Source organism: Rhinoraja longicauda, chromosome 20, assembly GCF_053455715.1.
Source record: "Rhinoraja longicauda isolate Sanriku21f chromosome 20, sRhiLon1.1, whole genome shotgun sequence".
Classification (NCBI taxonomy): domain Eukaryota; kingdom Metazoa; phylum Chordata; class Chondrichthyes; order Rajiformes; family Arhynchobatidae; genus Rhinoraja; species Rhinoraja longicauda.
In genome coordinates, this window is record NC_135972.1 from 8,712,990 (window position 1) to 8,739,076 (window position 26,087).

Sequence of the window (26,087 nt, forward strand, 5' to 3'; positions counted from 1 at the left end):
CCTTTGAACGTAAATAAAATGGCAGTGTTTATGTTTTGTGATTCAAATATTTGCAGTTTAAATTGAAATGACTCAACATCGTGTACATTGATATTTAATTCTATTTCGGGCGGCACAGTAACACAGCTGGTAGAGCTGTTGCCCCACAGCAACAGAGACCCAGGTTCGATCCCGACCTCGGGTGCTGTCTGTATGGAGTTTGTACATTCCCCCTGTGACCACGTGGGTTTCCTCCGGGTGCCCCGGTTTCCTCCCACATCGCATGGCCACGTGGGGTTGTGGGTTAATTGGCTTTTGAAAAATTGCCCCTGGTGTGTCGGGAGTGGATGAGGAAGTGGGATAGCATAGATCTGGTATAAATGGGTGATCGATGGTCAGTGTGGACTCGGTGGGGCCGAAGGGCCTGTTCCAACGTGTGCCTCTGAACTAAACATTCGGAGTGTTTCCGGCTGTATATATATGATATGATATGATATGAGAGGTAAGTATCCCAATGATATGGGAAAAACGAGTTCACATGTCATGTGACAATGTTGTCTGAGTTAAAACCTAATCAATATAATAATCCGCTGAGTTTTACCAGCAGTTTATTATTTTTTTGCTTTTTAACCCATAATACTCTTTGAATTTAAATCTAATGAAGCTAATCACTTGTCCTGATTCTAATATTTTTTAACCAAGATATTTTAATTGAGTTCAACGTGCAGCTTTTGGCATAACAAGTCATTGCATGGAAGCGGTTTTGTAAGCATGTAAATAGGCTGAATCTATCAAATATATCTTCATATCGGACGAGACTGTTGAGGGACATATGTTTGTGAGGCATGATACTGAAGAGTATGAATGAGAATCAAATCAAATATTTATGATATCATTGAGTTGAGTCGATTATTGTCACGTGTACCAAAGTACAGTGTAAAGTTTAGTTTAGAGATACAGCACAGAAACAGGCCCTTCGGCCCACCGAGTCCATGCCGACCAGCGACATTAACACTATCCAACGCACGCAAGGGACAATTTACACTTATACCAAGCCAATTAACCTACAAACCTGTACGTCTTTGGAGCGTTTGTCAAAGTAAAGCTTTTGATGCGTGCTAACAAGTCAGTGGAAAGACAATGCGTGATTGCAATCGAGCCGTCCACATTGTAGAGGGAATAACGTGAAAAGCATTTAGTGCAAGATAAAGTCTAGTAAATGCGACATTTTTTTAAAATCGTCAGCTGAGTTCCTCGTAGATTTTAGTTTCCTTTTCTACTGTAAAATGATAGTGTTTGCTGGGAGTCAGTGAATATTTCATTCAACTCATGGAAACATAGAAAAATAGGTGCAGGAGTAGGCCATTCACCCCTTCGAGCCAGCATCGCCATTCAATATGATCATGGCTGACCATCTAAAATCAGTACCCCATTCCTGCTTTCTCCCCACATCCCTTGATTCCGTTAGCCCTAGGAGCTAAATCTCCAGGAACGTCCCCATTCTTTCTCTCCTGAGATGCTGCCTGACCTGCTGAGTTACTCCAGCATTTTGTGAAATAAATACCTTCCATTTGTACCAGCATCTGCAGTTATTTCCTTATTTCCTTATATTTCCTTATATTTCCTTATATTCTCTGCAAAGGAATTAAGATCTGAGTATTAAATTATGCCCAACCAGGTAACAAACCTTTCCACAAAATCCGAGCCCTGTTCTAAGGTAGCATTTGGAAAAGCAAGCTGATAAGACATATTACAATTTTTTTGGTATCGGTATCTTCTTGGATATTAATTACAAGCCTCACAAGTTCCAGGGGTTACTGACTCGGGTATTTCAATTTAATTTTCAGATAAAAATGTCAGTGTCTCTTCCAGCATCATAGAATGGCTGATTGCCACTGAAAAGAGCAGCTGTTTTGTGGTTCAGTTAGAGCAGTAAACTTGGTTCAGTAATGGCGGCACGGTGGCGCAGCAGTAGAGCTGCTGCCTTACAGTGCCAGAGGTCCGGGTTTGATCCTGACTGCAGGTGCTGTCTTTACGGAGTTTGTCATTTCTCCTTGTGACCACGTGGGTTTTCTCCGGGTGCTCCGGTTTCCTCCCACACGACAAAGACGTACAGGTTTGAAGGTTAATTGGCTTTGGTAAAATTGTAAATTGTCCCTAGAGAGTAAGATAGTTTTGGTGCAAGGGGTGATCGCTGGTCGGCGTGGACTCGGTGGGCCGATGGGCCTGTTTCCGCGCTGTCGAAAGGAATGTCTAAAGCCATCACATTATGATCTATAGCAAACTACTTTCATATCTGTGGACATTGTGGGAACAATGGTGGTCGTCATTGTCAAGGAAAGATACAAAGTGCTGGAGTAACTCTACGGGTCAGGCAGCATCCCTGGAGAACGTGGATAGGTGGTGTTTCAGATCGGAGCCCTTCTTCAGTCTTCACACCCGAAATGTCACCGATCCATGTTCTCCAGTGATGCTGCCTGACCCGATGAGTTACTCGAGCACTTTGCATCCTTCCTTGGTAAAAAAACAGCATCGGCCGTTCCTTGTTTCTACATTTCATCATCATTGTCGACGTTACGTGACGAAACATGCAAGGTTTTTGTTTTTTTTATCACTTTAGAATCTCTGTTCCTACTTTCTTGTGATAAAATGAACGGGAAGTTACCCATTTAAAGGGAAAGTAAGAGCAGAAAAGTTTGTAAGATGGAAATGACTCAATATGAGTCCCACCCAATATTTAAATCGCCCTTGCAGTTTTGAATTAGATGTTCTAAACGTAAGGAACTTTGTGTTAATACCAATAAGTTTCATTATGTAAATGTTATTGGAGAGTTTGTTCACTATGGTCGTGTAGTTACGTACTTTACAGTTGTATTTAATATCACAACCTAAACGGGATGGTCCTGAGTTGTTGATTTGGCTTTGGGCTACTTTTGGCTTGGCCACCTGGATAAGATACCATTGTTCAGACAAGATATCACACAGGGGAGGAGCCAACGGAAGGAATGTGGTTAGATCAGAAAGATTTGAAGGGATGTGGGCCAAACAAGGGCTGGTGGGACCAGTGTAGATGGGGTGACAGGGGTTAAGGGGAGAAGGCAGGAGAAAGGGGTTGGAAAGGGAGAAATAGATCAGCCATGATTGAATGGCGGAGTAGACTTGATGGGCCCAATGGCCAAATTCTGCTCCTAGAACTTATGAACTATCTTGGGCAAGTTGGGCTGCAGGGCCTATTTCCATGCTCATAAGGTCATAAGGGATAGGAGTAGAATTAGGCCATTCAGCCCATCGTGTCTACTCCGCCATTCAATCATGGCTGATCTATCTCTCCTTCCTAATCTCATTCTCCTGCCTTCTCCCCATGGCCTCGGACACGTGTATGTCAGTATGGCTCTGTGACCATGATTGGTGTGGGGGAAGGCCAAAGAGAGCTTGGAGTAGTGGGAGTTGGATGTTGGACTGGAGACTTAGACAGTGAGGATGAACGGGTGAGAGAGAGCAGTGGGCAGCAGGGGATGGAGGTGTCGGAGAGACCTAGCAGAAGCCCATTGGCGATTTTACATGTAAAATGGCCAATCCTCCACTTGAACAAGAATTTATTCTTCACGGTACGCGTTGTGAGTGGGAGTGTACAGCATCAGCTGCCCTGCGGGAGCATACACTGAATAATTTAACTACCTGGGAATAAAATGGATTTACAGCTGGTGTTCCATATAGTCATTTTACTGGGTGTATAAACATTCATTTTAAGCTGAAAATAGACACAAAAAGCTGGAGTAACTCAGCGGGTCAGGCAGCATCTCTGGAGAGAAGGAATGGGTGACGTTTCGGGTCGAGACCCATCTTCAGACTTGTTAGGGATAAGGGAAACGATGATGTAGAGAGATAAAGAACAATGAATGAAAGATCTGCAAAAAAGTAACGATGATAAAGGAAACAGGTCATTGTTAGCTGTTTGTAGGGTGAAAACGAGAAGCTGGTGCGACTTGGGTGGGGGAGGGATGGAGAGAGGGGGAATGCCGGGGCTACTTGAAGTGAGAGAAATCAAAATTCATGCCACTGGGCTGCAAGCTGCCCAAGCAAAATATGAGATGCTGTTCCTCCATTTTGCATTTAGCCACACTCTGACAATGAAGGAGATCCAAGACAGAAAGGTCTGTGTGGGAATGGGAAGGGGAATTAAAGTGTTCAGCAACCAGCTGCATTTTAAGCTGCAGTTTGCAACATTTGTCAGCAGATGGCAATGTTTACAGATACTCTCACATTGTCTTTTTCCACAAGGAGTTCACTGGAGTTTAGAAGGATGAGAGGGGATCTTATAGAGACATATAAAATTATAAAAGGACTGGACAAGCTAGGTGCAGTAAAAATGTTCCCAATGTTGGGGGAGTCCAGAACCAGGGGCCACAGTCTTAGAATAAAGGGGAGGCCATTTAAAACTGAGGTGAGAAGGAACTTTTTCACCCAGAGAGTTGTGAATTTGTGGAATTCTCTGCCACAGAGGGCAGTGGAGGCCAAATTACTGGATGGATTTAAGAGAGAGTTAGATAGAGCTCTAGGGGCTAGTGGAATCAAGGGATACGGGGAGAAGGCAGGCAAGGGTTATTGATTGCGGACGATCAGCCATGATCACAATGAATGGCGGTGCTGGCTCGAAGGGTCGAATGGCCTCCTCCTGCGCCTATTTTCTATGTTTCTATGTTTCTAAGTTCCTGTTCAGTTGCATGAATGACTTGCAAAGATCACATCTCAGGCTAGGACCCTATTCCATGGAGCACAGTAGGCTGATCTTATAGAGGTTTACCAAATCATGAGGGGAATAGAGAGGGCGAATACGCAGAGTATTCTCTCCCACGATAGGGGAATCAATAACTAGAGGGCAGAGGTTTAAGGACAGAGGGCGAAGGTTTACAGAACGTAAGGGACATCTTTTCCAGACAAAGGTTGGTGGGTAAAACGAACGAGTTTTCAGAGCCAGTAGGTGTTGCAGGCACTACTCTTACAATATTTAAAGACATTTCTCTTCAAAAAAATTGGCTTATAAAAAATAAAAACAATAGTTAAAGACATTTGGCAAGGTACATGGAAAGGAAAGTTTTACAGGAGTATGTGGCAAGATATATTTTTTCCCCCCCAAAAAGAGTTAAAAAAAATAAAAACAATAGTTAAAGGGCAGCACGATGGTGCAGGGGTAGAGTTGCTGCCTTACAGCGCTTGCAGCGCCAGAGATCTGGGTTCGATCCCAACTACGGGTGCCATCCATACGGAGCTTATACGTTCTCCCCGTGACCTGCGTGGGCTTTCTCTGAGATCTTCGGTTTCCTCCCGTACTCCAATGATGCTCAGGTTTGTAGGTTAACTGGCTTGGAATAAGTGTAAATTGTCCCCGGTGTGTGTAGGATAGTGTTAGTGTGCGGGGATCACTGGTTGGTGCGGACTCGATGGGCCGAAGGGCCCGTTTCCGTGCTGTATCTCTAAACTAAACTAAGGACAGGTTCATGGATAGGAAAGGTTTATAGGGGGTATGGGCCAAACATGGGACTAGGTTGGATGAGGCATCTTAGTCGGCATAGATGAGTTGTGGCAATGGGCTTGTTTGCATGCTGTATTAATTTATGACTCTATAAGGATAAATGGAATAACGTTGAGTGCAAGTTGAAGTCCAGTAAAGTCCGATTAAAGATGGTCCGAGGGTCTCCCATTGAGTAGATGTGTGATTAGGATCGCTCTAGAGTTCATAGGATGATTCAGTTGCCTGATAACAGCTGGGAAGAAACTGTCCCTGAATCTGGAGGTGTGCATTTTCACACTTCTGTACCTCTTGCCTGATGGGAGAGGGGAGAGGAGGGAGTGGCCGGGATGAGACTGGTCCCGATTATGCTGCTGGCCTTGCCGAGGCAGCGTGAAGTGTAGATGGAGTCAATGCAAGGGAGGTCGGTTTGTGTGATGGCCTAGGCCGCGTCCACAATTCTCTGCAATTTCTCGCGCTCTTGGATGGAGCTGTTCCCAAACCAAGCTGTGATGCACCCTGATGAAATGCTTTCAAGGGCACATCCGCAGAAGTTGGTGAGAGTTGTTGGGGGCATGCCGAACCCCCTAAGTCTTCGAAGGAGGTGGAGGCGTTGATGTGCTTTCTTGGCCATTGCGTCGTGCCAGAGACGATTTACATTGGAAAATAATTTCTCCAGAAATCGAACTGCTATTTAAAATGCTGACATTTTAAATAAGGTGAAGCCCCTCTCTAATTATTAACAGCCCCCAAGGTCCTTCTGTTTTGACATGTGTGAGGTAAGTTGTTTGGCTTTGTGGCATTGGAACTATAGGTTCTGCAGCTGTTCATTCTGCCTCTGCTCATGTCCTTCACCTGTGCTTTTCATAGTTGCTTGAAACTAATCGCAGATGCTTCCCCTCAAAGAGGTATGTGGTGTCACTCCAGTAACATTTCAGGAGCATCATTATGGCTTTAGTTAAAAGCACAATTAATTTGAGTTTGCATCATCACGAGTGCACTTTGGGTGTTCGTATGCCGGTTTTTGATCGCGTTAAAGCTGTTCTTAATCTTTTTTCCTTTCTCCGCCACCACAGAAGCCAGCAACAGCAGCCACGAATCTCACGTAGGATTGGCAGTTGGTTTAGAGGTCGAGAAAAAGGCAATTGTCCCTCTTGTGGTGGTGTCAGCGCTAACGTTCCTGTGTATGGTGATGCTGATGGCTATCCTTGTCTACTGGAGGTGAGTGGCCTTTACATTGTGCGCTGATTCCCTTTTAGCTGATAAACATTTGCTTGGAAACATAGTGAACATTTATTGTGAGGACTGTGCTTCCGAGCTCTGGTAAAAGGTCAAATAAATATCGTAAGGTCATAAGGAATAGGAGCAGAAATAGGCCATTCGGCCCATCAAGTCTACTCAGCCATTCAATCATGGCTGATCTATCTCTCCCTCCTAACCACACTCTCCTGCCTTATAGACAATAGACAATAGACAATAGACAAAAGACAATAGGTGCAGGAGTAGGCCATTCAGCCCTTCGAGCCAGCACCGCCATTCAATGCGATCATGACTGATCACTCTCAATCAGTACCCCGTTCCTGCCTTCTCCCCATTCTCCCTGACTCCGCTATCCTTAAGAGCTCTATCTAGCTCTCTCTTGAATGCATTCAGAGAATTGGCCTCCACTGCCTTCTGAGTCAGAGAATTCCACAGATTCACAACTCTCTGACTGAAAAGGTTTTTCCTCATCTCAGTTGTAAATGGCCTACCCCTTATTCTTAAACTGTAGCCCCTTGTTCTGGACTCCCCCAACATTGGGAACATGTTTCCTGCCTCTAACGTGTCCAACCCCTTAATAATCTTATACGTTTCGATAAGATCTCCTCTCATCCTTCTAAATTCCAGTGTATACAAGCCTAGTCGCTCCAGTCTTTCAACATACGACAGTCCCGCCATTCCGGGAATTAACCTAGTAAACCTACGCTGCACGCCCTCAATAGCAAGAATATCCTTCCTCAAATTTGGAGACCAAAACTGCACACAGTACTCCAGGTGCGGTCTCACTAGGGCCCTGTACAACTGCAGAAGGACCTCTTTGCTCCTGTACTCAACTCCTCTTGTTCTCCCCATAACCCCCGACACCCGTACTAATCAAGAATCTATCACTGCCTTAAAAATACCCACTGACTTGGCCACCACAGCCTTCTGTGGCAATGAATTCCACAGATTCACCACCCTCTGACTAAAGAAATTCCTCCTCGTCTCCTTCCTAAAGGAACGTCCTTTAATTCTGAGGCCAAGAGGAGAATTCCACAAAATATGTTTGAAAATGACGGGGGGGAAAAAATCCTTAAATGTACATGGTTACACCTATTCATAAATGTAGGAAAGACGCAAAATAACTCAGCAGATTGGCACCGTGGTGCACCGGGAAAGAGTTGCCGGATTCCAGCGCCAGAGACCCGGGTTCGATCCCAACCATAGGTGCAGTTTGTACGTTCTCCCCGTGACCGCGTTGGGTTTTCTCCGGGTGCTCCGGTTTCCTCCCACACTCCAAAGACGTACAGGTTTGTCGGTTAATTGGCTTTGGTTAAAAGAATGTATAAATTGTCCCTAGTGAAGACGGCAGGGGAAGAGAAATGACATTCTGGCCTTCCATCACAGTGAGGAGGGGACTGGAGGAGACTCACTGTGATGGATGGTTCTTTTTTGTTTTGTTTTGTGTTGGTTTGTGGTTGTGTAATTGTTTATTTTATTGCTCTTACTGTTGGACTGTAGGTGACGAAACCTCGTCCAAAAGACTTGTTTTTTGGATGACAAATAAAGGTAATTCTGATTCTGATTCTGATTCTGAATTCTGAATTCTGAAGATGGAAAAGCTGCAGAAAAGACAGGCCTCCAGGGCCTGAGCTGCAGGGAGAGGTTGAGCAGGCTGGGACTATATTCCCTGGAGCGCAGGAGGATGAGGGATGATCTAATAGAGGTGTACAAAAAAATCATGAGAGGAATAGATCTGGCAGCCGCACAGATTCTTGGGGCATGTTGAAACAAGATTTATTAAGAAATAAGAAGCAAGAATTTCATATTAAGCAACAATATGTAACTGTAGCCTAAAAAGCAGAAAGTATCAAATGCACAGAGGTGAATGGTCACACATTATTGCTTAATATGGATTTTTTGCTTCTTGTTTCTTTGTGCTTCAGCTGCTCTGCAGTAACTTCTGTTCAGCAACTTGGTGCTTTGTATTGCAACATCAGTTGTAGGGGCCATCTCGTTTCATTAGAGTTAGTTCCGGAAGTCAGTACAGAAGTTTTCTCTCGTCATTTTGCCGCAGCGGTAGAGTTGCTGCCTCTCCACGCCATTCCTGACCGCGGGGGCGCGTGTCTGTGCGGAGTTTGTACGTTCTCCCCGCGGCCTGCGTGGGTTTCCTCCAGGTGCTCCGGTTTCCTCCCACCTTCCAAAGACGTGCACGCTTGTAGGCTAGTTGGCTTCGGCAAGAATTGTAAATGTGCCCTAGTGTGTAGGATTTTGCCAGTGTACGAGGATCGATGGTCGGTGGGATCGGGCCAAAGGGCCTGTTTCCGCGCTGTACCTCTAATGCCTAAAGTCTATAGGTATTTATTCACAAAATGCTGGAGTAACTCAGCAGGTCAGGCAGCATCTCGGGAGAGAAGGAATGGGTGACGTATCGGGTCGAGACCCTTCTTCAGACCCTTCTTCTTGAGTATGAAGAAGGGTCTCGACCCGAAACGTCACCCATTCCTTCTCTCCTGAGATGCTGCCTGACCTGCTGAGTTACTCCAGCATTTTGTGAATAAATACCATCGATTTGTACCAGCATCTGCAGTTATTTTCTTATACTACCTAAAGTCTAGAGCATCACATTATGATCTGCAGCAAACTAGTTTCATGTCTGTGGACATGGTGGTCATCATTGTCAAGGAAAGACAAAATGCTGAACTAATCAATTATTTAGTGACAGTTAATAATGACTCTTGCTTTTGCCGCATTACCTACACTTCGAATACTAACAAAGCTTTGAACTACAAACTGTCTTGGTTATACTCAAAACTTCGAGCTTTTATTTTGCTTTGCACTAATATTGGGTTTCTTTTATTTGTTGAGCTGCTTGTTTGTTTATTGATTATGCTACCTATTGAGAACTATGTCTCAACGCAATCTTTATTATTTTTCAATCATTGACACGAGTTCCTGGCTTACCTTTTCACAAGATCACAAGTCAACGGAGTAGAATTAGGACATTCGGCCCATCGAGTCCACTCCTGCCGCTAAATCGTGGCTGATCTCTGCCTCCTAATCCCATTCTCCTGCCTTCTCCCCATAACCCTCGACAAATCAAGAATCTGTCTCTGCCTTAAAAATATCCGCTGACTTGGCCTCCACAGCCTTCTGTGGCAATGAGTTCTGCAGATTAACTATCTCTGACTAAAGACATTCCTCCTCGCCTCTTTTCTAAAAGAGCGCCCTTTAGTTCTGAGGCTATGACCTCTGGTCCTAGACTCTCCCGCCAGTGGAAACATCCTTTCCACATCCACTCTATCCAAGCCTTTCATTATTCTGGAAGTACTTTTCTGCATGTTAAATGATTGAAGGTCTCGGGATTCAAGAATCTCGGGATTTGGCCATTGAGGATTCATTGCTTCAGCCAAGGGGGAAAGGTGTCAATGGAATGATATGGTACTTTGATAAGTACCAAAGAAACAAACTGCTAGACCATACAGCAATGATTGTCAGTAGTTATTTCTTTTTAATAGGGTGATAATTAGCAGGAAGCTTACTTATCAACACTTAGCACATTGCCTTGCTGCGATGGACAATTAAATGGAGCAGATGGATATTTTGCAAAGTGTATTGCAGTCAGTGTTCAGGAGAATATGTTTTGATGATTTTACTCCAGCTGCTATTTGTAAGGAAAACAGCATTTGTGTGTTCTGTGTGTGTGTATATCTTTGTAAGTGTCTGTACGTGTGCATGTCTACATGCATAAGGGGTAGGCCATTTAGAACAGAGATAAGGAAAAACTTTTTCAGTCAGAGAGTTGTGAATCTGTGGAATTCTCTGCCTCAGAGGGCAGTGGAGGCCAATTCTCTGAATACATTCAAGAGAGAGCTAGATAGAGCTCTTAAGGATAGCGGAGTCAGGGGGTATGGGGAGAAAGCAGGAACGGGGTACTGATTGAGAATGATCAGCCATGATCACATTGAATGGCGGTGCTGGCTCGAAGGGCCGAATGGCCTACTCCTGCACCTATTGTCTATTGTCTATTGCATGTGTGTGATGTGTGTGCGCATGAGTGTCTGTATTTGTGCTTGTGCGCGCATGTGGATATATATATTATATATATTATATATATTATAATATATATATATATATAATTCAAAGTTTTTTTTAATTGAATTGTATATACACACACACACACACACATGTACATACATATATGTGTATATATATATATGTGTGTGTGTGTATATGTGTGTGTGTGTATATATATATATATATGTGTGTGTGTGTGTATATGTGTGTGTGTGTATATATATATATATATGTGTGTGTGTGTGTGTATATATATATATATGTATGTGTGTGTATATATATATATATATAGGCTGAATGTGTGTGTGTGTAGGAAGGAACTGCAGATGCTGGTTTACACCAAACTTAGACACAATTGCAGGAGTAACCCAGCAGGTCAGGCAGCATCTCTGGAGAGAAGGAAAGGGTGATGTTTCGGGTCGAGACCCTTCTTCAGTCTCTGATGATGCTTCTCGACCCGAAACATCACCCTTTCCTTCTTTTCTCTCTCTCTCTCTCACACACACACACACACACACACACATATATATATAAGTTTTTTTCACATTGTGACTTTCAGGTGAGCTTTCTGTTGCTAATTTGTTATATATGTATATACATATAATTAGCAACAGAAAACTGTCCTGAAAGCCACAATGCGAAAAAAGCTTTTATTTTATTCTTTTTCACCAATAAAATCCCACCCCAGCTTTGGCCCACTGAGTCCACACTGACCAGTGGTCACTCAAACACCAGTCCTATCCCACACACTCGGGACAGTTTACAAAAGCCAATGAACCTGCAGACCTGCACGTCTTTGGGATGTAGAAGGAAACGAGAGCACCAGGAGAAAACCCACGCGATTACTGGGCAAACGCACAAACTCTGTACAGACAAGCACCTGTGGTCAGGATTGAACTGGGGTGTAAATCAGCAACTCTACTGCTGTGCCACCGTGCCACCCACAAGTGGAGTGTAGCAAATTGAACACTTGACTTAAAAAGATATTTGGACAAGTACAGGGATGGGAAAGGTTTAGATGGCAGAGGGGCAAACGTGCGCAGGTGGGACTAGCATAGATGGGGCACCTTGGTCAGCAAGTTGGGCCGAAGGGCCTGTTTCCGAGCCTGTATGACTCTATGGCTGCTAACAGTGTGACAAAGGGGGGTCCTGGCTGCAATTGGTCACGATTTACATTAATAGTAATGTAAATAGTGTAGTAAAGAAAGCAAACTCAATGCTAGCATTTATTTCAAGAGGGCTTGTATACAAAAACAAGGATGTAATGCATGAGGCTCTAGAAGGCGCTGCTAAGGCCGGATTTGGAATATTGTGAGCAATTTTGGGCACCATATCCAAGGAAGGACGTGCTGGCTCTGGAGAGGGTCCAGAGGAGGTTTACAAGAATGATCCCAGGAATGAGTAGATTAACCTGTGATGAGCATTTATCGGCACTGGGCCTGTACTCAGTGGAGTTTAGAAGGATGAGGGGGGAACTCATTGAAACATACAGAATAGTGAAAGGCTTAGATAGAGTGGATGTGGAGAGGATGTTTCCACCAATAGGAGAGTCATAGCCTCAGAATTAAAGGACGTTCTTTTAGGAAGGAGATGAGAAGAAATTTCTTTAGTCAAAGGGTGGTGAATTTGTGGAATTCTTTGTCACAGAAGGCCTTTATACGGCTACTTACAGGACTCACTTCAGAACTTCACGCCTACGATGGCAGAGACCCAGGCTAAATCAGGCTGGATGAAAGTGGTGGATCAATTACAGGCAGATCAAAGGCTAGCAGCTGAAATCTGGACAAAGTTGTTTGTTGGGCAGAAGTTTCCATGGAATGGCAATAAAAAATGGATTGGGAATTTGACTTGGAAATTCTATGTCAAATTTTGGTACAGCTGGTAGAACTGCTGCCTCATGCGAAGGGTCTCGACCCGAAACGCCACCTTATTCCTTTTCTCCAGAGGTGCTGCCTGACCCGCTGAGTTACTCCCAGCTTTTTGTGCCTATCTTCTGCCTCACAGTGCCGGAGACCCGTGTTCGATCCTGACCTCCCCACCCCAGCAATGGACTGTTCTAGCTGCTACGGTCAGACAAACGCCTCCGCTGTCACGCTGTGAAAACAGAGAGGATGAGACGGAGTTTCTTCCCACAGGCCATCAGGACTGTTAACTCTCATATCACCAGGGACTCATTTAATTTACTATTAATTTATTTTTTGTGTTAAAATTTTTTTTTCTAATCTGTTTTGTAGTTTAGCACAATCCGCAGGCGTTGCCACTTTCATTTCACTGCACATCTTGTATATATATGTATGTGACAAATAAACTTGACTTGACCTCAGCTGCTGCTGCCTGAGTGGAGTTCGCATGTTCTCCCTGTGACCGCGTGGATCTCTGCCGCTTGTTCTGGTTAGTTCCCACATCCCAAAGACGTGCAGGTTTGTCGGTGAATTGGCATTTGTAGTGCGTAGGGAGTGGAGGTGAAAGTGGGATAGCATCGATCTATTGTGAACAGGCGATCAATGGCTGGGCGGGCTGAAGGGCCTGTTTCCACGTTGTATCTTTCAGTCGATTAAATCAAATTGACACTTATAATATAAGAAAATAACTGCAGATGCTGGTACAAATCGATTTATTCACAAAATGCTGGAGTAACTCAGCAGGTCGGGCAGCATCTCGGGAGAGAAGGAATGGGTGACGTTTCGGGTCGAGACCCTTCTTCAGACTGAAGACTGACACTTATAATATGTGTAGGGAGGAACCGCAGATGCTGGTTTGCACAAAAGACAGACGCAGAAAGTTGGAGTAACTCAGCCGGGACAGGCAGCATCCCTGGATAGAAGGAACAGGTGACGTTTCAGGTCGAGACCCTTCTTCAGGTTTCGGGCCGAGACCCGAAACGTCACCCATTCTCTTCCCCCCAGAGATGCTGCCAGTCCCGCTGAGTTACTCCACCATTTTGTGTCTACCTTCGGTGACACTTATATTAATTCCTTCAAAACAAAAATTGATATTTATTTACCGCACCAAATTGCTTTATAAGTCAAATATATATCCCATTTAAACTTTGGCGAGCAGTCGAGTTTGATTCAAAACAACTTACTCTCACCTTTTTTATTCTTTAGAGATCACGCTCCCCTATACCTGTGCTCTCGACAGTAAATATTTTTTCGCTCCGTCTAAGCTCCCTTGATGCAGATACACCAGCTGTCATTGGTGACTGGTTTTAAATCTCACGTTCATCCTGTGAGAATAGGCAGCGAGCACCATTTGTTGGGTCAAATCTAAGGTGCCTTTCATCTGCATTCACTTGTCAAAACGCTTGTGAACATGGAGCCATCTGCTCAAAGCAGCTTGGCTGCACGTTAACTGTCTGTGAGTCACGTGCTACCATCCTGCTTTATCTCCCTCCCCCCCCCCACCTTAATTTTAGAAACATATAATATTCTTAAGGGATTCTTCTTCTTCTTGCATATGGCGTGACGTTGTAGTTCAAGGGTAGATGTCCAGGCCAGAGCAGCAGCTGATGCTGGGTGGATGGCCTTGATGCCACCAGGGAAAAGCCTCAGTGTGCAGTCATTATAGACAATAGACAATAGGTGCAGGAGGAGGCCATTCGGCCCTTCGAGCCAGCACCGCCATTCAATGTGATCATGGCTGATCATTCTCAATCAGTACCCCGTTCCTGCCTTCTCCCCATACCCCCTGACTCCGCTATCCTTAAGAGCTCTATCCAGCTCTCTCTTGAATGCATTCAGAGAATTGGCCTCCACTGCCTTCTGAGGCAGAGAATTCCACAGATTCACAACTCTCTGACTGAATTATTTTTTAACCTCGTCTCAGTTCTAAATGGCCTACCCCTTATTCTTAAACTGTGGCACCTTGTTCTGGATTCCCCCAACATTGGGAACATGTTTCCTGCCTCTAACGTGTCCAACCCTTTAATAATCTTATGCGTTTCGATAAGATCTCCTCTCATCCTTCTAAATTCCAGTGTATACAAGCCTTGTCGCTCCAGTCTTTCAACATATGACAGTCCCGCCATTCCGGGAATTAACCTAGTAAACCTACGCTGCACGCCCTCAATAGCAAGAATATCCTTCCTCAAATTTGGAGACCAAAACTGCACACAGTACTCCAGGTGCGGTCTCACTAGGGCCCTGTACAACTGCAGAAGGACCTCTTTGCTCCTATACGCAACTCCTCTTGTTATGAAGGCCAACATTCCATTGGCTTTCTTCACTGCCTGCTGTACCTGCATGCTTCCTTTCAGTGACTGATGCACTAGGACACCCAGATCTCGTTGTACGTCCCCTGTTCCTAACTTGATTCACGTGGGATGTGTGGGATGGTCTGGTCTGGATATCCGCAGTGGCAAGCAGGGCTGTCTGTCTGTCTGTCATCCCCCACTTGTGCAGGTGATGGGCTGTTCCTGCACGGAGGGTGCGGATCTTGTTCAGGGTTGCCCTGGACATTCCCTCCACATTTAGCTGGTAGATGCGTAGAGATTTCCCGGCGCTGCGGGAGTTTTGGCCCCGAGCAGGGCCGTTTGGGTTAGGGGTCACTGGTGGCATTGTCAAAAGTGAAACCAAAACACTCCATCTGTTAGATTGTGCACGTCGGGTTGATTGCATTAGTCGAAACAGGGTGGACCACGAGAAGGTTGCAATCCCCCTTAAGGAATTGGACAGGCTAGATGCAGGAAAAATGTTCCCCATGTTGGGGGAGTCCACAACCAGGGGTCACAGTTTAAGAATAAAGGGCAGGCCATTTTGGACCGAGATGAAGAAAAACCTTTTCACCCAGAGAGTTGTGAATCTGTGGAATTCTCTCCCACGGAAATGTGGAGCCCACAATGGTCCATTGTTGGCTGTGGGATAGGTGATAATTTGTTAAAGGACAACAGTGGAGGCCAATTCACTGGATGTATTCAAGAGAGAGTTAGATCTAGCTCTTAGGGCTGACGAATTCAAGGGATATGAGAAAGCAGGAACGGGGTACTGATTATGGATGATCAGTCATGATCTCATTGAATGGTCGTGCTGGCTCGAAGGGCCGAATGGCCTACTCCTGCACCTACTTTCTATATTTCTATGTAAACTTAGCTGCGGCCATCCGCCTCAAACTTTTTCACAACTATCGCTTTAACTAAAGACAGGAGCGAAAATCTGGAGTAACTCAGCAGGTCAGGCAGCACCCCTGGGGAAAAGGAATGGGTGCCGTTTCGGGTCAAGCCCCTTCTTCAGACTGCGAGCCAGGGGAGAGGGGGGTCGCGGGATATAGACGGTACTTCAGGAGAAATGAATGGAAGATATGCAAAAGGTGACGATAATCACGGAAATGTGGAGCCCACAATGGTCCATTGTTGGCTGTGGGATAGGTTGATAATTTGTTAAAGGACAACAGTCGCTGCTTTCTTAGTGGTCGGGTACGATAATTGGAGGAGCAGACTTCTTGAGGAGACGTTCTCTCAAACACATTCATGAAGAGAAGTTTTGTTGATGGGTCGGCTCGGTGGCGCAGTGGTAGAGCAGCTGCCTCACAGCGGCAGAGACCCGGGTTCGATCCTGACTACGGGTGCAGTCTGTTTGGACTTTGTACGCTCTCCCTGTGACCTGCGTGGGTTTTCCACGGGTGCTCCGGTTTCCCCCCGCCCTCCAAGGACGTGCAGGTTTGTAGGTTAATTGACATTTAGATAATTTGTAATTTGTAATTTGTCCCCAGAGTGCAGGATAAGGGGGTATCACTGGTCGGCACGGATTCGGTGGGCCGAAGGTTCTGTTTCCGTGCTGTATCTCTAAAGCAAAGGGTGGGGTATTGCACGATTCATCTTGAACCGGTGTCTTTATAATGACATCTAATTCTTGCACACTCTCACATATCAGATGTGGATAAACAGAATAAACAGATTCAAGAGAGATCACATTGAATGGCGGTGCTGGCTCGAAGGGCCGAATGGCCTACTCCTGCACCTATTGTCTATTGTCTATTGTCTATTGAGATGGCAGCCCTGAAAATTAAGGAGAAAGGAATTGCTTCCCTGTAGAAATAAAGAACTGCAGATGCCGGTCAATGCACAAAAGGACACAAAATGCTGGAGTAACTCAGCTGGTCAGGCAGCATCTCTGCAGAACATGGAGAGATGATATTTCAGATTGGGACCCCTCTTGAAGAGAAGTGTCTCGACCCGAAATGCCACCTATCCATGTTCTCCAGAGAACCTGCCTAACCTGAAGAAGGGTCTTTGAACCGTAACGTCTACCTATACATGTTCTCCGGAGATGCTGCCTGACCTGCTGAGTTACTCCAGCACTCTGTGTCCTTTTTGTGAATCATCGTCTCTCTTGCTTATGAACTTTTGGTTTCCTATTGCCTGAAATGGGTTGTCGGTCACTTACTCCACAATTTGAAAGGGAAATTTGCCGTGCGTTTAAAACAATTTAAAAGGTTAAGCGTTGCCTCTTGTGAATGTTATGGTTCAGTGCTTTGTGTAAGAGTTGGATTCGGTGCGAGTTACACTACTCATTGAGTCAGAGAGTGATACAGCGTGGAAACAGGCCCTTTGGCACAACTTGCCCACACCGGCCAACAAGCCCCAGCTACACTAGTCCCACCTGCCTGCGTTTGGTCCATATCCCTCCAAACCTGTCCTATCCATGTACCTGTCTAACTGTTGGGACAGTCCCAGCCTCAACTACCTCCTATGGCAGCTTGTTCCACACACCCACCACCCTTTATGTGAAAAAGCCACCCCTCAGATTCCTATTAAATCTTTTCCCCTTCACCTTAAACCTATGCAATACAATACAATATATCTTTATTGTCATTGTACAGGGGTACAACGAGATTGGGAATGCGCCTCCCATATGATGCAATAATTTAATTAGCTAGTCAGTATTCATTTAAACAACAACAACCCAACGAAACAAATTGTAACAGTTTTAAGACAGAATAAAGTGCAAGTAGATCTGTGCCGGTTCACTGTGCGATGTGACCATCCAGCTCAGCAGGACCGGTTCATAGCAGCTATGGCCCTGGGGATGAAGCTGTTCCTGAGTCTGGAGGTGCGGGCGTAGAAGGCCTTGTATCGTCTGCCCGATGGAAGGAGTTCGAACAGACTGTTGCAGGGGTGTGAAGAGTCTTTGTGGATGCTGGTGGCTTTTCTAAGGCATCGTGTGTTGTTGATGCCCTCCAAGGCTGGTAGCTGTGTTCCGATGGTCCTCTGAGCTCTATGGACTACCCGCTGAAGAGCTTTCCTTTCTGCCTCCGTGCAGCTGAGATACCACACAGGGATGCCATGTGTTAGGATGCTCTCTATGGTGCAGCAGTAGAATGTCATCAGCAGCTGTTGGGGTAGACCAGACTTCTTCAGTGTTCTTAGGTAGAACAGTCTTTGTTGTGCCTTCTTGACCAGCGCAGCAGTGTTATTGGACCATGTTAGGTCCTCCGAAATGTGAGTGCCCAGAAACTTGAAGCTGGACACTCTCTCCACACTGTCCCCGTTGATAAAGATCGGGGCGCATTCCCCGTTATGTGACCTACGGAAGTTGATGAACAGCTCCTCTGGTCTTCGATTCCCCCACTCTGGGCAAGAGACTCTGTGCATCTACCTGATTTATTCCTCTCATGATTTTATACACTACTCTTCAAGGACCTCCTAATTCTGTTTATTTCTTTGCCGCAGAAAATGTTTTCAGACGGCTCATTTCTACTTGGAAGATAATGCATCGCCTCGAGTCGTTTCCACCTCACCATCACTGGCCCTTCCTATTTCAGGTGAGTAGGTTGAGTGTGCAGGGAGGAACGGCAGATGCTGGTTTAAACCGAAGGTAGACACAGGAAGCTGGAGTAACTCAGCGGATCAGACAGCATCTCTGGAGAAAAGGAATAGGTGACATTTTGGGTCGAAATCCTTCTTCAGATTGAGCGAATCAGATTTGTACCTATTAACCAGGGAACATATCGTGTCACATCTATAAGTCTTTTTTTTAATTTGGCTCCAGCCACAGTCCTTTGTCCACTGTCTGAAAAAGGGTCTCGACCCGAAACGTCACCAATTCCCTCTCACCAGAGATGATGCCTGTCCCACTGAGTTTGAGAGGGTTTTAGATAGACATGCAGGGGGTGGATCATATGCAGGCAGATGAGATTTGTTTATCTTGGCATCATGTTCGACACTGTCATTGTGGGCTGAAGGGCCTGTCTCTGTGTTATAATTTGCTATAGCAGATAGACGCAGAAAGCTGGAGTAACTCAGCGGGTCAGGCAGCATCTTTGGAGAAAAAGGATGGGTGACATTTCGAGTTCTGGTCGGGTCCCATCTTCAGACTGAAGGGTCCCGACCTGAAACGTCACCCATCCATTTCCTCCAGAGATGCTGCCTGACCCTCTGAGTCCCCTCAGCATTTTGTGTCTCTCTTCTATTGTGTCTATTTTGTGTCTCTAGGGGCTAGTGGAATCGAGGGATATGGGGAGAAGGCAGGCACGGGTTATTGATTGGGGACGATCAGCCATGATCACAATGGTTCGAAGGGCTGAATGGCCTCCTCCTGCACCTATTTTCTATGTTTCGGTATAAACCAACATCTGCAGTTCCTTTCTACACACTTTTTTCTATGTTCTGTATAAGAGTTTTCATTTTCCTCACTCAGTCTGTGTAATAGAAGACATTATAACAACCTAGCAAAACCAATGGAAGAAATCACTTGGGAGTTAAAAAAAATTAAAATCAGTTATAATTTCAGCTCATATAAACAATTTTTCCCACATTAGCGCTTAAAGGCAAACTTCCCTAACCTCCAATAAATAATTACAAACATTGCATTTTCCACGGTGTCAAAATCTCAAATGTTTTACGTCAAGTGCCAGTCAATTACCATGAAATGTTAGCGTTGAATCTCCTTTTCCCTGTGCTAATGATGCCTGAACAGCTTTTTTGCTAACATGGTTTCTAATAAGTCTTCAATCTCTTTTGCTTTCATCGGCCTGTTTCAGCCGCCACACTCTTATTATGACTGTGCAATGTTACAATGCAGCATTTTCTATCTCAGGAAACATGTATCTGTAATTCTGTGAGGAATGCAAACTATATTGATAGTTTTTTTGTTGAGCAGGAGTTCATTGCAGCAGACTTGTTCCCTCACTCCACAAACACTGCATTTTGCAGAATCGTTCGCAGCCTGCGGCCATTTTGTTTCTGCAGATGTTCATTTCTCTACATGTTCGGGCGCAAGTTTTATTTTAATTATGGCCTCGTAAATTGCCGGGAGGATTCAGCTAGTCGGGCAACATTCCTCTAGGCTGTGGTTAAGGGTGGGATGGTTCATCATCCACTCTGACACATGATGAAACCGAATTCTGCTTCAACAAACATCACTTGGATCACCATTGACCAGAAATTAACTGGAATTTTAGGCAGCACGGTGGTGCAGCGGTAGACCTACTGCCTTACAGCGTTTACAGTGTGCCAGAGACCCAGATTTGATCCTGTCTATGGGTGCTCTCTGTACGTAGTTGTACATTCTCCCCGTGATCTTCGGTCTCCTCCCACGCTCCAAAAACCTAGAGATTTGTAGGTTAATTGGCTTGGTATAAATGTAAAATTGGTCCTAGTGTGTGTAAGGTAGTGTTAATGTGTGGGGATCGCTGGTCGGCGCGGACTCACTGGGCCGAAGGTCCTGTTTCCACGCTTCCTTAGTCCTTCCTTTGTCCCGCCCCCCTGACATCAGTCTGAAGAAGAGTCTCGACCCGAAACATCGCCCATTCCTTCTCTCCTGAGATGCTGCCTGACCTGCTGAGTTACCCCAGCATTTTGTGAATAAATACCTTAGATTTCTACCAGCATCTGCAGTTATATTCTTATACTACCTGTTTCCACACTGTATCTCTACACTAAACTAATTTAATTCATGTACAACTTATGGTGCTTCAAGAGCAGGTTGGGAGGCTGGGTGCTCCATGGCAAATTCTATTCACCATCAGCACAATATAAGTCCGAAGTATGATGGTGCAAGACACAGGTAACTCAGCTGGAGTACCTCAGCGGGCAACATCTCTGGAGAAAAAGGATGGGTGAAGTTTCGGGTCGGAACCCTTCTTCCGACCCAAAGACGTCTCCCATCCTTTTTCTCCAGAGAGGCTGCCTGACCCGCTGAGGTACTCTAGCACTTTGTGCCTATCTTCGGTGTAAATCAGCATCTGCAGTTCTTTCCCACACAGTTTGATGGAGCTGCTCGATCCTTATGGTTCCAATATCATTCAGGAAAATGGCTGACACCTGGACAAAACAACTTGTTGGGCGTATAATCCAGAACCCTCACCATTCTTTCTCTCTCTCTCTCTCTCCATCACCCACATTAGCTTCAATGTGTAGTGCCTACAAGTTATTGGCCAAGGCTTCTTGAATAGAACATCTAACCCATTGCTTGTAATGGTTAGAAGGGCACCAAGTGCTGGAGTAACTCAGTGGGTCAGGCAGCATCTCTGGAGACCATGGATGGATGACATTTTGGATTGAGATCCTTCTTTGCATCTACAAACATTTGCTTAATTTGATCGTCAATGGCTAATTTCCTATTAATTTCCAATGACATCCTCCAAGGGAACAACATTCACTGAAACCTCACTCTTCAAATTTGAGATGGTAGAAAGCCAGCCTGTCTTTTTATTGTATTTCTTACCAATTCACTCTTATCATCCACTTTTTATACCATTTTATTTTGTTGATAAAATGTCTCTTCCTGATCAATTTTTTAAAAATTGAGACTGAGTTCAGGTCATTGTCACGTGTACCGAGGTACAGTGAAAAGCTTTTGTTGCGTGCCAACCAGTCAGCAGATTACAATCGAGCCGTACAGTGTACAGATACATGATAATGGGAATAACGTGAATAACGTTTAGTGCAGGATAAAGCCAGCAAAGTCCGATCAAAGATAGTCTGAGGGTCTCCAATGAGGGAGATAGTAGATAGTAGTTCAGGATCGCTCTCTAGTGGTGGTCCGATGGTTCTGTTGCCTGAAATTCCTTTCCATTCTTGATCATCTTGCAACTCCTTCTCTTCAGTAGACATCAGATCCTGTCCATGAACATCTATCTATCTATATACTAAAACTCTCGTTTGTTTGATCCTGAACTACAGCCAAAACGGTACACGATAGGCTGTTTTGGGCAAATTTTAGGCCCACCTTACTCACCGTCGTCTAATGGAGGAAGTTTCATTGAAATCAGTGTTATATTTTTTAAGTTATTCACATTTTAAAGTTTAAATCTATCTCCAAGGGAGGGAGGGAGGGGGTGGAGAGCAGGAGGGAGGATAATGGGGGGTTAGAAACATAGAAACATAGAAAATAGGTGCAGGAGTAGGCCATTCGGCCCTTCGAGCCTGCACCGCCATTCAATATGAACATGGCTGATCATTCAGCTCAGTAGCCTGTACCTGCTTTCTCTCCATACCCCCTGATCCGTCTAGCAAAAAGGGCCACATCTAACTCCCTCTTAAATATAGCCAATGAACTGGCCTCAACTACCTTCTGTGGCAGAGAATTCCACAGACTAGGGGGCTGGAGTGGGGGGGATGGGAAGGGGGGAGGGGGGAGGGGAGGGGGGAGGGGGAGGAGGGGGTGGGGTAGGAGGGGGGGAGAGGAGAGGAGAGGGTGCTGCACCAATGCAGGAGAGGTTTGGGCCCAACGGGTCCACTTGGTCTAGTTTTGAATAGAAATAAAAGAACACTTTTTTCTCTCAGCAGATGAACTGGGAGCCATTTCTGTCAAGCAATTTGCAAAGCATGTGGCAGAACTTCATGCCAATGACGGATTTACAGAAGAGTTTGAGGTATGTGTAGATATATTTTGAGTTATTGCTGTTTCAACAGTACAGGAACAGCAAGTTACCATCAGAGAATTTAGTAATTCAATGAGTCAACAGCTGGATAAAATATTTAAAATAAACTAATTTGTCTTACTGTTGATTCTTAGAATGCTAGGGTTAAGTTATTGAGGTTTGTTAAGATTTGAAGATTCTTCAGTATTGAAAAACCTTCAAGACGTGGGGAAGATTATTAGTTTAGTTTAGAGATACAGCGAGGAAACAGGCCCTTCTGCCCACCAAGTCCGTGCCGACCAGCGATCCCCCCACACTATCCTACACACTGGGGACAATTACCAAAGCAAATTAACCTACAAACTTGTACGTCTTTGGAGTGTGGGAGGAAACCGGAGCACCCGGAGAAAACCCACTTGGTCACGGGGAGAATGTACAAACTCCGTACAGACAGCACCCGTAGTCAGGATCAAATCTGGGTCTCTGGCGCTGTAAGGCAGTAACTTTACCGCTCCGCCACCATGCCACTCTACCTTAAAAGGTAGGCATCTTTTCAGAGCATGTTATTGAAATGTGTGGAGCATTGGTAGATGTGCAGCCCGTAGAGTCATCCTCAGACCCCCACCCTTACACTCTGCACTAACACTGCCCCACCGAGTTCCAGCCCACTCCCCAGCCCAACTATCCAAGGGTCCACACCCTCAAGCTGATGCACTCCAATTTCACTACCACATCACTTCCACTACCAATCTAAAACATTGTTGTCGCCAAATTACTCCACCGCGCCAATCCTCAGGCCACTGTCCAAGCCTTCTATGCTTTCCGATCCTCCCCGCACATTTCAGCCATTGACAACCTTCCAATTTCCCTTCACCCCCACCCATCATCTCCATTCCTCATGCTCCCTCTCCCCAATATCTAATGTTGATGATTTCTAAATTGCTTTCCCCTCCCATGTCCCCACGTCCAACTATTGCCACGGAGGCCAAGTCATGGTGTATTTTTAAGACGGAGATTGACAGATACTGCATTGGTAAGGGTGTCAAGGGTTAGGTGGAGAGGGCAGGAGAATGGGGCTGAGAAGGAAAGATAGATCAGTCATATGTTATTATCATATCATATATATACAGCCGGAAACAGGCCTTTTTGGCCCTCCAAGTCCGTGCCGCCCAGCGATCCCCATACATTAACACTATCCTACACCCACTAGGGACAATTTTTACATTTACCCAGCCAATTAACCTACATACCTGTACGTCTTTGGAGTGTGGGAGGAAACCGAAGATCTCGGAGAAAACCCACGCAGGTCACGGGGAGAACGTACAAACTCCTTACAGTGCAGCACCCGTAGTCAGGATCGAACCTGAGTCTCCGGCGCTGCATTCGCTGTAAAGCAGCAACTCTACCGCTGCGCTACCGTGCCGCCCTATTGGGGTAGAATTAGGCCATTTTGGCCCATCAGGTCTACTCTGCCATTCAGTCATGGCTGATCTATCTTTCTCTCTTAATCCCATTCTCCTGCCTTCTCCCCACAACCCCTGACACCTACACTCATCAAGCCATGATTGAATGGACTCAATAGACTGAAAGGCCTACATCTGCTCCTGTGACTTATGAACTTATTGCAGGTCTTTTTAATGTTTCTCTATCCAACAATTTACAATCTCCAAATTCCCATCCCTCCTGGCCATTACCCTATCCCAACCCTTTATATAGAATGCTGGTCTTTCAACCTTTCCCAAACTAGATAATAATGAAAGGTCTCCAGATTCCTTTCTTTTCTTTCCACCACTTGTAACCTCTCGCCCCCTCCCCGCACCCCATCCCCCCCCATACCTGACTATTGCTTGTCTCCTAATCCTCTCTTCTCTATCCAACTAGTGATGGTCCACCCTTTTGCCTCCCTCTTCCTTGGCCACTGCACAAATCCCAAGGTGCCAAGAGCCATCTTGAATCCTACCTTCTAATTAAGCTGGCCTCGACCCAACTGAAATTTGCTGTGAGCTAGGCATTTGTTTCTTCACCTAAATCCATAAATAAACTTCCTTGCATAGCCCTTCAGCCCAACTTGCCCACACCGGCCAACATGTCCCAGCTACACTTATCCCACCTGCCCCTATTTGGTCCACACCCCTCCAAACCTGTCCTATCCATGTACCTGTCTAACTGTTTCTTAAATGTTGGGATAGTCCCTGCCTCAACTACCTCCTCCGGCAGCTTGTTCCATACACCCACCACCCTTTGTGTGAAAAAGTTACCCCTGAGATTACTAATAAATCTTTTCCCCTTCACCGTAAACCTATGTCCTCTGGTCCTCGATTCACCTACTCCGGGGACGAGACTCTGTGCATCTACCCGATCTGTTCTTCTCATGATGGACTTCCAACTTGTGTTAATTTGGAGCCCCTTTATTCGAATGCAGCAAATGCTGTCCTATTAGTACTTTAGTTCTTGCCCAGTGGGAATAATCTGTTTGTGCCATCAGTGTGTATGTGTAACTGGAATTAAGCACAAAAAAACCCCTTCAATTCTGCACTTCCTACACGGTGCTAAATACTGCACACAGTCATTCAGACGATTTGCGCTGTGAACGGATGTTTCGATGCCTGTGATGGATGTTTAGCCTACTACTATTGCATGAATCCTGCCACTGCTGGATAATTTATTTTTGTTTAAAAATTCAAAAATGTGATTTAACATATGTTGCAAATCTTCACAAATCTGAAGCAATGTGTGTGTACCTTTTGCATGTTACAGTTGAGCTTAATTCTTAACCATGGGATGAATGTGATTAGGGTTCGGTGAGTGATTTCTAGGGCACACTCACACAGGAAGCGGAAGCAATGGAAAGAAACAGGAGAAAGTGACTAAAGATAGACACTAAAAGCTGGAGCAACTCAGCGGGACAGGCAGCATCTCTGCAAAGAAGGAATAGGTGGTGTTTCCGGTCTCGACCCTTCTTCAGACGAAGGGTCTCGACCCGAAACGTCACCCATTTCTTCTCTCCAGAGATGCTGCCTGTCCCGCTGAGTTGTTCCAGCTTTTTGTGTCTGTCTTCAGTTTAAACCAGCATCTGCAGTTCTTTCCTACACATAAAGTGACTATCTCTTTACTACAGCTTAACACAAACTGCTGGAGGAATCTGTGAAGGGGACGTTTAAGGTTGTGACTTCTCTTCAGACTAGAGAAGGGTCCCAACCCGAAACGTCTCACTATCCTTTTCCCTCCACAGATGTGGCCTGATTCTCTGAGTTCCTCCAGCACTTTGCTCAGGATTCCAGCATCTGCAGTTCCTTGTGCCTCTGCAGTATCCCTATTTTGGTCAGACTGAAATCAGGAGGACAGTGAAACTCGTCGGAGAAATGGCACGAGGGAGGACAGTATGAATATTGACTTCTCCAGCTTCAAGTAACCCTTGTTTCCCTGTCTCAGGCAGGAAACATGTTCCCAATGTTGGGGGAGTCCAGAACAAAGGGCCACAGTT

The 26,087-nt window shown here is 45.3% G+C and overlaps 1 protein-coding gene across 6 annotated transcripts in view; it reads left to right on the forward strand.

Annotated features, from left to right (window-relative positions):
* Nucleotides 1-26,087, forward strand: part of ptprz1b (protein tyrosine phosphatase receptor type Z1b) — a 186,265-nt gene that overhangs the window by 121,068 nt on the left and 39,110 nt on the right. For 4 of the 6 annotated variants that reach the window (XM_078416908.1, XM_078416906.1, XM_078416910.1 and 1 more), the window contains 3 exons: nt 6,565-6,709; nt 18,471-18,562; nt 22,527-22,615. In XM_078416908.1, coding sequence (XP_078273034.1) covers nt 6,565-6,709; nt 18,471-18,562; nt 22,527-22,615 — 326 coding nt within the window. The remainder of the gene's footprint in view (nt 1-6,564; nt 6,710-18,470; nt 18,563-22,526; nt 22,616-26,087) is intronic. The other 2 variants (XM_078416909.1, XM_078416907.1) reach the window with 1 other exon arrangement.